General features: G+C 42.8%; 1 protein-coding gene across 5 annotated transcripts in view; it reads right to left on the reverse strand.

The window, feature by feature from the left end:
* Nucleotides 1–16,771, reverse strand: part of LOC126401653 (nck-associated protein 5-like) — a 241,384-nt gene that overhangs the window by 105,645 nt on the left and 118,968 nt on the right. For all 5 annotated transcript variants that reach the window (XM_050063005.1, XM_050063006.1, XM_050063007.1 and 2 more), the window contains one exon: nt 1,645–1,708. In XM_050063005.1, the coding sequence (XP_049918962.1) occupies nt 1,645–1,708 (64 nt within the window). The remainder of the gene's footprint in view (nt 1–1,644; nt 1,709–16,771) is intronic.

Below are 16,771 nucleotides of genomic sequence, written 5' to 3' on the forward strand. Positions count from 1 at the left end.
ATTTTGTGTTCTTGGACGTTAGTCTGGGGCGCCGTCTACCATTAGGTGTGCTAGCCGCTCCCCCCGCCGATCTCCGCAAGGGATGTGAGGACTCTAAAACTTCACCAGGGCCTCCATCGGCATATGGGTGAGTAGATAATGGCTGAATTTTCATTTTTGGGTGAACTATCCCTTTAAACTGGTATAGCTATTTTTAGGAGGCTAGAACACATTTGTGTTGTATATGTCTCTGGTATTAATTGTAAAAGGTAAGAAAGGGAGGAGTGAAGCTGTAATGTGCTGCCGTTGACTGTGTGGGAGGAAATAGAGAGTTTGCCCTCTTGGTTGAGCACATGGTTTGATGTATGCCTCTAAAAATCCTCTGTTGTAGCCCTTACACCTCACCCTACCCCTCTATCTCAAAAAGAATTGGGATACTCTTCCCCTAGATGTAAACGTGCAAAATGGAGAGCTAAAGGCTAAGCCATAGAAGCGAGGGGTGTGTTGGGATTGAACCTTTGGGTAGGGGTAGGGCAAAGTGTAAGGGCTACACGTCCCTCTAAACGGAGGTTTTTCGGAGGCACACTTCAAACTGAGTGTTATGAGAAATCATCTACAAGAAGGCTGCGTGAGCAACAAAAGAAACCCACAAATTTAAAAAAAAAAAAATAATAATTAAAAAACAGATTTAAAAATTGTACTATCTCAGTTTAATGTTGCTTCAATGCATTATTGTCCTTTATAATAAGCATAATAAAGGAAATTGCTGGTATGCTGATGTCTTGGTGGCTCACTAGCTTATTGTGTTGTGATGTAATGTATTAGCCTGTGTTTCTTTTCTTTATAACAAAATTGCAATAAACACTTTCACGCATGGTGGTCACCAGAGTGGAAAGCTATTTAAAAGCCATTTTTTCTATGTGCTTGAGTTTTGATGCTGTAGTTGCATATAAGACACTACAGTGGACCCTAATGCATCAGGGCATACACTGCCACCCACTGGCCAGGTGTTGTAATTGCAACACAAAAGCAAGATGGTGGACAGAAAGCAAGACATGCAGCTCAGGAATATCTTGCTAATCTTTCTGTAACAGGATACCTTTGCAGGTTGATAAAATTTGGCAACATCAAGTCTTTGCCTCGTTTGATGGCATATGATACCTGAAATTTAACTTAAGTCCAGCAGTTAATTTCAACCACTACCCCTTGTTACTCTGTTATGAGGGGCAAAGTGGCACTCAAAAATGTAGGGGTAAAAATAAGACATGGGATTTTTTAAGGTCCAAATATTTCTTGTAACACCGATTTTTAAAAACTGACAAATACAGACAAATGCTTGGATTCTTGTTTTACATGCTTTTTGATCGACTATTTCCTAATTTAAAGTGTTAATTGAATCATTTGAGACTGTCGCCCATACGGTTGGTATTGTTTATTATTGTGCTTAGTTGCTGAAAAATACCTGCTGATGCACACATTTCCCCAGCATTAGCTTCTTCAAGATCAATTGATGAAGTGTTGAGACAATAAAGATTGACTTTGGCCGATGGGACGGCTTGGCACAGCTTGTGTGTGTGGGTGTGTGCATGTGTGTGAAGTGAGCACACTGTGGCTCTTTTGGCTTTGTGTAGATTATAGGGGACGGGCTGTTGGACTGTACTTTACCATTGTTCCTTCGCTCTTGCTCCGTGCGACTTCCCTCTGCAGGCGAGCCACGGCCAGCTTTTCCCTAAAGGGGAGGAAGGAAGAGAGAAAATAAGAGTGAGTCAACATGGGATTGCTGTTTAGTGGGTGACACGGGCGGTCAAGTAAGAGCCCCGAAACTGACAACAGTATTTTTGGATTTTCTTTTTTTGCACCAAATCAATGTTTTTATTGTCGAGAAAAAGACTCATCTTTGTCTGTTTTTGCCTCACAGGCCTGCCAGCAAATCAGCAGACACACACGCACACACGCACACACACACACACACAGCAAGGAGACAGGGTCGTCCACTAACCACACAAAACAGAAAGCTTGCAGTTCTGTCCAGACGAAAATAGCTCAGAGGAAACAAAAAGCAGGGCATCCTCCCGCCAGACCTTACACACAGACACACAGGCATAACACACTCACTCTCCTTTACATACACACAAACACACACACATGAACCAGGCTAAACAAAGAAATTGACTGTGCGCGTCCAATCCGTTTCCCACGTGAGGGCATTCCAGACTTTAATGGGATAAATCTTGGCACACTAGCTGGGATAATAAAGAAGCCTGTTTTATGGCCTCTCCCGAGGTATCACAACAACTGAAACACTGCTCTGGGACAACCCCGCCTGCATCTGACAGTTTGTCGAAAGCTCGTCATTCTGCGAGTGTTTTCAAGTGTCTGGAACTACAACGAATGTGTCGGGGAGGAAAACACCTCCTCTGGCAGTATAACATGTGTTTGAAGCTTCACAATCTGCTGGTTCAGGCCAAGAATCAGTAATTCTAACGTCAAATGCTGCATTCATAAAGATGGAAATGCGGTGCTCTAAATGTCAACACAGTGTGTTGACACAAGAGGCACATGAGCTGCCTGATGTCCACCAATTATCACCCTAACATACATGGCATTAGGTATGCTAATCAAGTCACTAATTAAGATAATGAATGCATTAATTGGCAAATATTTAAGATAGAACGAGACATAGTTTGCTCTCCCAAACGAACTTTGTCTTGGAATCAGGTGTTGCTGACGTACACAGTCTCAAAGATACACGTGGAATGGACACAACCTCTGAAAGAAGCATTTTACTGCCTGGAAAGATGGTCTTTTCATAGATCTAGGCTGTCTATGCAGTAAATACTTTTGAAATTAGTGCTACATGACCAGAGAAAACAGAGAACAGGCTTGTGCTTTGGCTCTGGAGGTAGAAAACTTGACCAGCACTGCTTAGTTTTGATTGGAGTTTAGTCTGAGTTTGAGAAGAAGACAGAAGGCCGTCTCACTCTTTCATGATCTGCTTCTATACTCTTTGTTCCCATGGTGGCAGGAATACAAAAATGCAAAAGTACAACCTATACGTCAAGCAACAGCCCGTGAGCCAGAGAAAATCTGCCAGATGACGGATGTTTTTTTTATGCTGGGAAGTGAGCAGGGAGATTTTGGTGCTGTTGAGATGGAATAAAGTTTTCCTCAGTCCATTTCTATGTACTAACCACACTGTTTGGGCACAAAGCTGGTTAAAAATTGGCAAAGTATCCCTTTAACAATGCATGAAATGTGTTAAAATTACATGCTGGCAACACAAAAACAATGCCAATGCAAAGTCTATTACGAACGGTCACAATTTCATTGTTAAAAAGTTAGAGATGGGTTAAGTTTAGCAAAAGGAAACACTTGAGAACAAAAAAGTTCTTGATGAAGTTTAGGAAAAAATTGTTGTTTTGATTAAAGTAACATGTACAGGACGTGACTTATATTTACTTGGCATAGTTACATACATCACTGGTCGGACAAGTGAGTCAGAAATCTTCTTGCCATAAGCCAGTTTTTACTTGCCCCTATACATATTGCTTTATTAGCTGTCATCAAACAATTTACTTGTCATGTTTAATCTTTCTTTCTCCCACAACCTCTAACGCCACCCAACTGTTTCCAGGATTATTTAAATACTCACTTCAGCTCAGAAACTTTGCTTTACCTGCTGCCATTTTTTCGGGAGTGCCTGATCAATATAACGCAACTCTCAACAGAGATAGAATTCTTGTCCCAGACAATTGAGCAATGTTTTCTATTGTATCCTGACATATGTTAAGAACTTTGCGTACTTGTGTAAAGTCTATTAAATCATGTAACTACGCTGACTTTTGGTTTCACAAACAGAAACAGCAGTGTCATAGTTAAAATCCAAATTTGTTTGACCCATCCACCCACGTCACTCTTTATACATGGCCACTACAACAAAGGATCCTCTTTGACTTTGTTTTGGCATTCTATTCTTTTCCTAAACATAACCAAGTATTTTTTGGTCTCCTAACCAAACCAGACGTAATCATTTCACAATGAAACGGCAAGTGTTCGTAAAAGACTTTGCATTGACATTGTTTTCATGTTGCCAGCAAGCAATTTTAACAAATTCCATGCCCACTACCACGTGAAGCATCTTCGCAACTGTACGGGATTTTTACAAGCCAGCAAGTCAATATCAGATTGCTTCAGTAATCTCCAACAAAGATTTCCTAACCTGCTCTGTGCATTGGAAAATTGGTAAAGTGATGTGTCGCTTGTTTGAAAAAACGCTCGTTCTGGCTCTAGGCTTGCTAAACTCCCTAAATAATGTTGTCAGTTGTATATCTGGTCACTGTTTGTACTCCATCTACCAGAGTTTGCTGCTCACTGTATGTTAGTAATGGGTTGTTAAGACTTTCTGTCCATTTCAATAAGACTGGGCTGTACTGTTTCCAAAAAATAAGAATATAAGCTACAAATTTTACGAGTACAAAAATCAACCATAAAACACAGTGGAAAAAAAAGAGACTAAAAACAAGGGTTAAAGCATCCAGAATAACATCGGGATATCTACTGTGTATAAGAGGAAAGTTTTTGTCAAAGTACTGTTGTAGACTCTGTGCTCACAGGAATACATCATACACTCTCAAAGCCACCTAATATGGGACCACAGGACCTAATAAAGGAGTGTATACAGCAGACAGCCACGAGTAATCACAGTCACCTGCACATTTTTCACATTTCTTCAGCCAAGCAGACACACAAACTTCTCGCCAACCTCCCCCAAAACCCCCAAAATAACTCATGACTAACATCGTCTCGTCGCCTTTGACAAGACATCATTGTTTCTGAGCGGCTTACCTGTCGGGAGAAAAAAACCCGTGTGATTAAGAGGCAGCTGGGGATGTATAGTTGATGGATGAATCGCCTGTCTGGACTGAAACAAGAGTGTATGCACTGAGCTATAAGCTAAGTGCTGGTGGAAGTCATTCCTACTGCCGCTCTAATGGGACCAGGCTGAATTAGGCAAAGCCGAGCCTGCCTGGCACACTGATTGTGAAAGAACTGGTGACAAATCCAGGAGGAAGTCAAGCAAGGCTGCGAGACAAGGGGTGTGTGGTTTGGGTGTGTATTAGTGTGTGTATTGGTGTTTGGGAAGTTTGTGCATTCATGAATTTGGGTGTGGGAACATGCTTCCATAAAGTGAAGGTGTTGTTTACGTGTGTGACCACTCGTAAAGTTATGTGAGAGTGTGTGATGGCATGCTGCACACCTGAGACTGACTAACACACTCATGTTCTAGTTACACAATGTGTCTCTTCCTATTACAACATACTCTGTGTTCCAAACCATTACACTATGTTGAGGGGAAAAAAAAGGTCTCTGGAACTTCTCACTGCAGATATTGTTTTGTTAAACAGGCCTGGCTCTGGCATTCCTCCAGTCTGTGTTATGGCTGAGCGTCAGCCCTGTAAGGGGTTAAGTTTCAGGCCACTTATGCACAGGCATGTTCCAGGAGCAGCGGAGCATGAGCCAACTGTGCCTGGAGAAAAATCATCGCCAAATATAGAGCAATTTGACATTCTGTGTTAAACATAATTATAGGAACTGGCACAAGCGGTAGTCAAAACAGTAACATCATGCAGAATGCTCACCGGTGACATTTGCATCCCAATGGCGCTGACGTGGAATTATGTGATATTTGAACTGCAGTTGAGCGCACATATAAGTCATCTGTGATCCGTTAGATTCTGTGTTGGATGTTGGACATTTCTGCTCTGAGTTTGTGATTTGCATCGAGATGTTTCACCAATCACTCGTAAACTTTTACCAGCTGTATCAACTGGCCAATCCAAATAGTCAGAGTCCAACTCAAAGGCTCTTGTGTCGAGATCTCAAGCCATCTCTTGTACACAGAAGGCCGGTGTTGAACATGAAAAGACCCATGGTAGGAACGTGATACTTTCTGTGGCAATATTGTATCAATACATGAAAGCCAGGTATTGATTATTTATACTGCAAATACAAATAACCGATAAATTAAGCTTTTGGTAGCCCACTGCAAAAATTAAATCAGTTGCTTTTTCAGTCTACTAGATACATTTTACTGCAATAAAGACAGATGTTGACAAAGTTTTTCTTTGGGGACATAATCTGCAGTTGAAAAAAGGTAAGCTAATTAACATAGTTCAAGTTATGGGACAGAACAGGGGAGGTATGATGCCCCTGATCCAGACTTGGATCCCCCCACCCCTAGCCTGGTAAGACCATCCTGATGATGTGAGATCAACATTTTGTTTCACTCTCTGTATCAGACTTGACTCTGTGTCGCAAAGCTTTGTATCCAGAAATTTAATTCCAGTCAGGGCCAATCAAGGATCTGCACTGTAGTTGACAACATAAGCAGCCAATTAGGGACTGCGTTGTAGTTGATGATGTAGAATCCTGGCCCCAGAAGTGTAGTAATGACGGCTCCTGAAGTAAGAAGTGCCAACCCTAATGTTAGTGGAGTAAACACAACAATAAGTGAAGTAAGTAAGTAAGTAATTGCAGAAATAGAGTCAGTAACAGCAATTCAAGAACACCTGGATTTGGCAAAAGCGTGATTTATCAACTGGCTTCATTTTGTGATGAAGATGTTCCCCAGTGTTTTGCTACACTAATTGGCTGAAGGGGTTTGTCTGTCAAGGTAAGAACTCACATGCACTGAAACAGTTTGTGGCGGCAACAAGTCCAGACTGATACAGAGCGCTAAACAGAATGTGGAGCTCATGTCATCAGGATGGTGGAACAGGCTACCCTTGTCTTACTGGGCGAGAAACATGAGCAGTTAGAAATCTTAGCCAACAGTTTTTCCATATTATATAAACTATATTTTCGAGGTAAAATCAGAGGTAAGCACACCCGTGATGTCTGTAATAATCCGTCACTATGAAGGAAAACTGGAAGCTCTAGCAGTGTATCTATTTGTACTCTGCACACTGTGTATATTTTACACTTGACTGTGACCAAATGGGAATTATTTCAGGCCACAGTCCATGCCTTTATGCTGTACATCCGAGCATGTGATGAAAGCACAAGCTGACAGTTGACCGTGTATACATTCCTCCTCCTCCTCCTTCTCTTCTGCTGTTTTTCTTCCTCTACGAGCCTCCAATGTAAAAGCTTGGCTGAGTAAGTTCCAGCAGCCAATCATGAGCAGTGTCGACGTGGACCTCCAACAGTTCTCAGTGACCTGGAATCACCTGATAGCACCAGAGGCCTTACCCCTGCAGAGCGTCAGTGGAGCAGGCCAAACCAGCTGACTACCTCGAATGCAACACCCTCCCTCTCTTCCACATACACATTTTCTCTGGTGTTACTGTTTCTATGCATCAGAAGTTAATGTGGTAAGAAGCACAAAGACTTTGGTCATAAGGATGATGAAACATTGGCAACATTTCCAGTGGTGACTGTGCCACCAAAAAATGGTGTTTTTTAGCGAGACAATTGCAGCATTTCTTGCAAAGTCTGAGAGCCCAAGGGATGTTTTTATGCAAGCAGCGATTATACACCAAAAGCTGGTGATTTTTAGCTAGACATCAACTGTATTTTCAGCAGTAATTGTGCCACTAAAAACAGGTATTTCTTAGCAAGATATCTGCAGCATTTCTGGCAGTGATTGTAAGGACCAAAGGGGTGTTTTTATGTGAGATCATCATTATCAGTGGCATTTCCAGCGGCGATGTGCCACCAAGAGCCAGTGATTTTTAGCATGACATCGGTGGTTTTCCCAGCAGTAATCGTGCCACCAAATATGGGTATTTATTTGCAAGATATCAGTGACATTTCTGTCAGCAATTGGGAGGGCCAAAGGGGTGTTTTTATGTGAGACATCAACAGCATTTCCAGCAGCAATTGTGCCATCAAAAGTGGGTATTTCTTAACGAGACATTGACAACATTTCTGGCAGCGATAGTGACATCAAAAATGATGTTTTAATGAGAGACATCAGCAGCATTCCCAGCTGTGATTGTACCACCAAAAGTGGAAGTTTTTCACGAGACATTGGCAGCATTTCCAGCAGCAGTTGTGTTTTCTGTAAGACAGCAACAGCATTTCCAGAGGCAATTGTGCCACCAAAAGCTGGTGATTTTTGGCAAGACTTTGGTGGTATTTCCAGCAGTAATTGTGCCACCAAAACTAGGTATTTCTTAGCAAGACATCCGCGACATTTCTGGCAGCAATTATGAGGGACAAAGGGGTGTCTTATGCAAGACATCAGCAGCATTTCCAGCTGCGATTGTGCCATCAAAAATGGATGTCTTTAGTGAGAGATCTCTGGCATTACCAGCGGTGACATTGGCGGCATTTCTAGCCACGATCGTGCTACCAAAAGTGGGTGTTTTTAGCAAGATATTGGCAGTATTTCTAGAAGCCACTGTGCCACCAAAAGTGGGTATTTTTTTTAGCAAGACATTTGTGGCATTTCTTAATTTCTTTCATTGTCTCCACTAAAAGCAGGTGTTTAACAGTGAGATATTAACAGCATTTCTTGCGGTGAGTGTGCCACCAAAAGAGGGTGTGTTTTTAGTTAGAAATCAGCAGCATTTCCAGCAGCAATTGCACCACTAAAAGCAGGTGTTTTTTAGTGGGATATCAACAGCCTTCTTAGCCATGAGTCTGCCACCAAAAGCGAGTGTTTTTAGTAAAACATGGCCGAATTTCCAGAAACACCCAAAAGTGTTGAAAGAAATGTAAAGTTTCAACATAGTCACTACCTAGTCCAACATTTATTCTGGCCATTTAAATGGTAAATAAATATATAAACGTACTGATTGGACCTTGGACAAGGGTGATTTCCTTACTTCTTTAAATATTGACACATTGGGGATTCAAGCTAAAGTTTGGCAGATGTTCAGCAGTTATCCATGAACACACAATAAGTTTTTACCCCTGCTTGCACACAAATACAAGTTTTCTTCTCATATTTTTAGTTGACACCATCTGCTGTCCACCCACATGCGCCTCAAAAATAATTTCCCTTCTTTTCAAATGCAAATCCAGCAGCATCAAAAGCTCTACATCCCTTCCTTTGAGATAAGACAGACAGCACAGCACAGAGTGATCATGACACCAGCCTTGTTGCATTCGCGGCAGATCAACCCTGTTTCCTCCGCACATTCTCCTCACTCAGATGCTGTGCAAACCCCTCTCATGCGCACGTTGAGACAACACGCCGACTGTTTGTTTCATGGCGGCATGCAAAGACACGATCTGTCGGGGCTGAGGGAGGATCAATCGCAACGAGAGCATTTGCCAACCTGAGCTGACACGTTGGACCCGTGTGCTTTGAACTGCATTGTGGGAGGCAGACGTTTAGCTGTTTTCATCACTGTTATCAGCATACAGGTGGTTTAATCCATTGTACATTGTTTGCTGTTAAGCACATAATGAAAGAGGGAAAAAGTGCTGTCTGTTGGTTTCCTATTTCCCTCCAGTACTGTACACCATCTTAATATCAAGTGTGGTTAATCTCTCCTCTGTGTAGAAAGATGTAAAACACCCCATAATGCTTCAGCCTTTTCCCCGCAGCAGTTACTCATACTGACATAAAAGCATGCATCAGGATGTATAAAAGATGCATAAATATCTTTCCAGTATTGTCATGGAGGCTTACAGGGAGCTAAACATTTCAATCGTTCCAAACCACAAACATACACAGAGTGGTCGAGAGGGATGCATAAATGTTTGGATGAGAGCAGAGCTGCCATGCATTTATGTATTAGCGTCTGCACTCCTGCTGGGTTAAGAGCCCTGATGTGCACGCAATCCCCGTGGCCCACATACTGTAGGGCATCCTGTTCAGAGGGACTACATTTTGGCTCTGACTCCGGACCGGTCATTCCCATCCTTAATCCTCCTACGGCTGTGTTATGTAACCTTCAGCACCGATCCAAAATTTCACTCCAGTCCCCGGTGCAGGACAATGAGCTTACCGAGGCGTTTGATAAGTTATAACATCCAACCCAGCCTGACAGGAAAACAGAGTTACAGCCAGGAGGGTGAAGTCGAGATGGGATGAGAAATTGCATTGTCAGCTTGAGGCTCTAAAAATGTCCGAGTTTATATTTTTAGATCAAAAGCTGAGCATTTGACTCCAATTCCCCAAAAGTTCTGCGGCCATTCCCACATGGATTCAGCCCTAAATTCATACATGTTATTCATTTGGTCTCAGACAGGCCAAAAATATAATTAAACATGAACAACATGAGCAGCTCCAGACTTCATACTTAATGACATCACAAGTTTGAGACTTACTTCTCTGGTTTTTGGCTTTGAGGGAGAGGAGGTCTGAAGGAGGTTGAACTTTCTCAAGACATGGAAATAACATATTGGAATTCCTAATTTTGGGCAGCTAAGGCTCATAGGTAGAGCGGGTTGTCCACCAATCAAAAGACTGGCGGCTCACTCCCATGTCAAGGTATCCTTGGACAAGATACTGAGCCCCAAATTGCTCCCAGTGGATGTCCCATCAGCGTATGAGTGCATGTGAATGTTCACCGAATAGCAGGTGGCACCATTATTGCCTCAGCCACCAGTGTGTAATGTGCGTGTGAATGGGTGAATTGTTAAAGGCATCTAAACGCAGTATGAGAAAAGTAATGTCAGTCCAGGTTTTTAAAGGGTTGAGTTTACAGACTGTGTTAAGTCAGGACTACCGAGTACCAATTCATATTAAATCAATCAACGCCAGTGCCTAAGGGTGCACCTGGATGAAAACACAGTGTTCACCTGGAAAGCCTTGTATGGAACTCCGTTGCTGGCTTCTCATCTTAGGGGCAGTTGGCGCCAGAAACAATGGAGCTCGGCAAAGCCGCCAGCTTCAGAAAAGAGGTGGAGGACCTGTGAAGTGCCCTGAAGCTGGGAAGCCAGCCACTGAGCTCAGTCAGCTGTCCAACGAGCAAAAACTATCGTTGCTGTTCAGGATTGTGTACTCCACATATTTGTCTGTTGACGTTCTGGGACACTGTGTCAACTTCAGCCTGTTAAATGCATTCTGTTTTCAAAATACACGTACGTTTTCACAGGAAATGTACAGTTTACATACAGTCTCTTTCAAAATGAACACACTACATCGGTACAACACCGCTAACTGACATTTCTTTTCCTTCAACAACAAACGCACATGGTTACATTTTGCCAACACACGTGCTTGGGTTTAGGAAACAAATAACAGGGTTTGGCTTTACAATCACACAGGAAGCAAACACCGGCCTCCCAGGTGAAAGTCGTGGCTGTTGCAGCTTGTTCAAAATCTTGTTTGTTTTTGTTATTAGCCTACAAAGAAAATAAAGATCTGTAAAGAGGTACCGTTGGGTATCGTTACAGAATTCGAGGTATCAGTTCAAATGTGAAAGGTATCCAACCCTAAACACCATCAAATTATTGCTGTCAAACACAGAAAACAAAGATGGCATCAAATCAGCTCTCATTGTAAACACTGCTTCAAGCATCTGAGGGGTGGGGCTCACACATCTGTGACTGCTCAATTGGTCCCAACGCATTAGGCAGGTCCAATCAATCACCAAGAAGATGCCGAACGGTCGCCTGACCTGCGCCTGTTTCCATCGCCTCAACCACAGCTGGTTCCTGACCTCCCCGTCTCCCGCCATGGACCCCGTCTGCACCGGAGGGCAGCGGAAAAAACAGGAGCCACATGTCAGCATCTCACACACCCAACCTTCCCACCCAGCCAGCCAGCCAGGCACAATGAGCTTTACTTCACCACGGCAGACCATCAATTATTGACAAGGTGAAATGTGATGAGGTTGTGTGAGCGCACAAAGAACATTTTCTTGCCGCCATGTGGCCTTGAGATGTCTATACCTCATGAAAGGGGACATTTCAAATCAACATGTTTTGCTCTTTGTGCTTTGAAGAAAATCATAACACTTTGTATGTTGTTTTCTAGAGTGTCAGATCCCATTTTCATGCACATTTAACTGAAAAATACAAAGACTAAAACACTCCTATGACACATAAAAAGCTGTTTTGCACCAGAATGCCTCGTGACAATGTGGGTCATCTAAGCACCCTGACATAACTTTACCCTGACTCATACTTCCTTCTAATGTATGGAGTTAGACTTTGTTTGGACACGTGTGCACCACTCTGAGTAATGCAGTCAAACGAGTTGAGATGATTAGCAAGATTTATCCAAAGTCAACAACATGTTGAATGCTCTGAGTTGTTTATGCTTTCCTTCTGTGATAACATCAGTGCTTCAGGGGAGTCTCAGCCCTGGAAATGTTAATTACACTGCTGCAACATTATTGTAGTTTTTCAACAGGAGGGACTTAGATGATCTCAGAGTGCATGATTGATGAATGTGTGAGAAATTTATTCTTAAACGACTTATCAGCAAAACCAGAGCGAGGGCAATGATTTAAATATATCGTTTTGTAGGCTGAAATCAGATCAAATGCATGCTCCAAACTTCTGAAGCAGCAGAAATCAGACATGAGGAATCCTCCGAGACTCCTGCTGCTGCAGCTCTGAGGAATGCGTGGATTACCCCTGCTCTGACTGTCTGTCTCCCTAAATGTTTTCTCATCCTGCGAGCCACGGCCTGACCTCAATTGTTTCCCGAGCCACAGACGCATTCCTGTCCAAACGAAATGAAACGTTGCGGACGAGCAGATGTGCTTTAAAAATGTCCGCAGCACCCGCCTGTCTGCCGGGAGGGTTTGCTCAGCAAGGATGAGCTAGACGCGAACACACGAGGGGCACTCCTGAACACATGCATGAACACACGTGCAAATACACTGGCAAAGATACGCAGAGATGTGCATACACACTCACACGATTGTTAATCTTTTATGTCCAGATCATAAAAGAGAGACTAAACTGAGAGGATGCACTGCTGCTTGACCAGAACAACCACAGGTATGATAAAGTCAGATATGTTGACACAGAGCACAAACCTTCAGACATAGCTTGTTTTCAAATGGAGTTTATCAAAAGACATTCCCAGTTACATGCTCACATTCCAACAGGTAATAATCCTATGCCTGTGTTTAAGTTTTTCCACTGATGGCTGTCTCGTTTGAATCACACACCCTGACACATAATTGAGTTTAAGTAAAGCTCCCTTCACACCGGACTACAATTACCTCATGAATTATGAGTTTACCTGCATTTTGTTAGGTGTATTCAGACACGAAACACAACTGCCAAGATACACTTAAATGTCTCAGCAAATCAATGCACTGAAGGATGCTTGAAATTAAGTTGTTTGTACAACATGTTGTCTGAGAAGGAAGGTCATATTCTCTTTCACCTGCAGACGTGGCATCAAGACTGTTGGGTTCTCCATTTTGGGAACTGTCTGACACAGCCTCCTCAATTCTGATATAGGACACTTTGAATGAAGCATACTGATGCTCCTTACAGGCGCTTGCATATTGCAGAGTGAGGCATACACCTTTCAAATCTCAACTATATGATGTGTGTCCAACAAGTTGATTAGTTCCAACTTCCTGCCAGGAGGAGAGCTGCAAACAGACAGTTGAATTGAACTGAACTGAGCATGTTAAAGCCCAGACACACCAAACTGAAATCAAAGAAGTAGTAGTGACAAAGGCTGATTGTTGCTTCACCTCAAATTACCTGTATCTTGGCCAGGAAGCTGCACTGAACACACTGCAAAGACGAGAGCCAGTGGTCAACTATATTACGTACAAATAAGCTGACAAGGGCCGACTAGTGCTGCTGACGGCCCAATACTGACCAACAACTGTCAGCTTGGTGTGTCAGGGCCCTTAAAGGGCAAACCGACAAACTTTTTAACCCGAGCCCCATTTAACTGATTGTATCCCCATGTTACCTCTCTCACTGACAGCGTACCTGCTCCGAACCATAGTTGGAAACACGCTGGCTTATTAACATTAATCTAGCCTGACTCGTTATTAGCTGGTAACTACCATCTAGCAGTCTGGACCACTCTGCAGAAGCAAGGATGGCGAGGCGTTTGGGTAGCGTTCACTGACAATGGTTTTATTGCAGTCTTCATCACAAAACAATACACATGACCTTCTCATGAGGTTTAACAGTAGCCCTGAGCTTATCTAGACACTTAATCCTGCTGACTACCACCATTCTTTGCTGCCTGCCGTCTTCACCATGACACCCTAAGAGAGCTGCTTCCCTCCACACACACAATGAAGTACATGTCACACCCTCACAGGTTACCCACAAGGGCACCACCTTTAAAGGAGAAAAAGGGTGAGCCGGTAACACCTGTGTGAACCACAGTGCACATAAAGGTAGCATAGCATCAGCTAACTTAGCTAACTAACTCACACCAAAGCTAGAAACAATACATTTGATTGGTTGAGGCTTGGACGCATCAGAGCACTGAAAAAGTTGAGGCCAGCTCAACTTTGAATTGTAGCGGGTCACTCCTGTCCACAGCAACAACTCTTGGACGTTTGGAGCTTCATGTCACAGGCTTCCACTGAAAATGACTTGTAGCAGGTTGCTGTGTTGCTTTTAGTTTGAACACAGCAAAGAACAGTTCCACTCTGCTTTTGACCAAAATGTGGGTAAAAAACAATTTTTTCCGATGCTGCCGTGGAACTAGCAGGCTGCACCATGCACAACTGACATTAATGCTGGCCGGCAAGAAGACGGGAGGCAGACTTTGCATGTATTTAAACAATGTTTGGTGCACAGACATTGCCACTTTGTTTTGTTGTTGTTTTGCACCGTAATTCAAGCCCTCATTTTCCCAGGAAATTGTACCTGGTTGCAGACAGAATTTCATTGTGAAAGCAAGGTTTATAAGGTACCAGTCTAAATGTTGATGATATAATTATTCTATATTACACTGTGTAATCAACTTTTACTTCATAATGATAATTTAAAGCAAAACAGTTGTTTATTTCCACTTCACAATTAAACCCAAAGATGCCAAAAATGTACTTTTACTGTATTATGAAGCTTCATGTATGGTGTTCAGCGGCATTGGCATGTTCAGTGCTAAAAATGCACACACATACTTCACATCAGTCACACATTTCATCCATTGTTCTGTATTTTACACCCTGGCTGGCCTGGGTTAAAGTAATTGGGGAACAGGGACTCAACATTTACTACTGTACCGTAACACTAGAAGGTTCTGCTGACTCATGGAGACTGCGCACAGGCTATAGGGTGTTTTACACCGGCTGTCAACACATCGTTTTCAGAGAGGCGGGCAAACAGTAGTCCTTTACAGAGGCAGACAAATGGCCGCTTCACACACAATGGAAACAAAGGTACAGTAAATAGGAGCACTCGAAACCACGGGGCTGCCGTCTCTGCTGCTACACACCCCTTGGTGCATGTGTGTGTTTGTGGCAGCTGTTGCAGAAGTCAGAAATTTATCGACAGAGTTCTCTCTCAGAAGTCAAGCATTGAATTTAATTTGTTGCATCACTAGATTTAGATTCAGCTCATAACTTCCAGTCCCACTATTCTACTCACTGATGGGTGCAAATTGCGAGATATACAGGTAGAGATAAAAGGAAAATATCCTGCATGTCTGTCACAGGAATATTGCCATAGCATTCCCACCCTGGATCTCTGGCATGGTGGTAATAAAGTCATTAACAGCTACAGTGCTCATTGTAATTCACTCAAAGCAAAGAGTTGCACCAGAGAAGCTTAAATACAACACGAGGGGTGTTTGGAAAAGAGTTTTACTGCAGGTGAGCTTCTCCAGCAGCCTCCATCCATTTCCTTTCCGCCAACACCTCCCACCACTGGACGACATGTTTCTCCAGCTATTATCCCATGATTTACAGCCAAGATAGCGGGGAGCTGAAGTTTGTTGACATTCCCCGCCCTGCGCAACCTCAAATACGACACTGACCCCCTTCACGACCTCATAAACGGCCCGCTCCGCTGAAAGCATCGCTGTGAAAGGGAGAGAAATATGAAACAAGAGGGAATGCTCGTGAAGGCTGCTTTGATCTAAAAAGTTGCGAGATGCATGCAACTGTGAAAGTGTGTCAGCAGGAAGGCTGTGTATAGTAAACAAGGACAACACCATATTATCTTGTAAACTGTTGGCATGCAGGATGATGACCTAAAAAACAAACCCCATTTCTTTTTTTTTCTTTTTTTCCAAGAACTGAAATACTTGTGGGTTTTTAATGCACAAATATGAGAGATATAAACAGAAGCTTTTATGAGGGGAAAGTTTATGTCTGCTGCTAAACAAAGAGAAATAATATTTTAACCCTTTGAAATGGTCCGCTAGTGTCTACACTGGTATTTTTGCTTATTGTGATGTCATTTTTTGGAGTATCATCAAAAGCTTCACATCCCTAAATTCTGTACAACCTAAGTTACAAGGTTATGTAAGTTAATAAACCATAATAATTGATAAAAATATTTTAAATTGTGTCATAAGAATCGTGCTTTTTCATCAGATTTTAGATCGATATACACATCATTATGCAAACAACGATCTCCCAGGCAGGGGGCAGACCCAGAACACGCTGGAGGGATTGCAGATCTTGTCTGGCCTGGGAATGCCTTGGGGTCGGGCTGGAAAGTGTTGCTGGGGAGAGGGATGTCTGGAATACTTTGCTCAGCATGGTGCCCCTGCGACCGGGCTTTGGACAGGTGGTTGGAAAATGGATGAATGAAAGGAATTATGGTAAATAAGGTAAGGTAAGGTAAGGTAAGGTAAGGTAAAAACGTGATGACGGGGAAGACAGAAGCCTTTGCTTTCCACTGCAAAAAGAATAATTGCTCGAGCTCATATGGTTTTTGTTTT

This window comes from Epinephelus moara, chromosome 15, assembly GCF_006386435.1.
Source record: "Epinephelus moara isolate mb chromosome 15, YSFRI_EMoa_1.0, whole genome shotgun sequence".
NCBI classification, from domain to species: Eukaryota; Metazoa; Chordata; class Actinopteri; order Perciformes; family Serranidae; genus Epinephelus; species Epinephelus moara.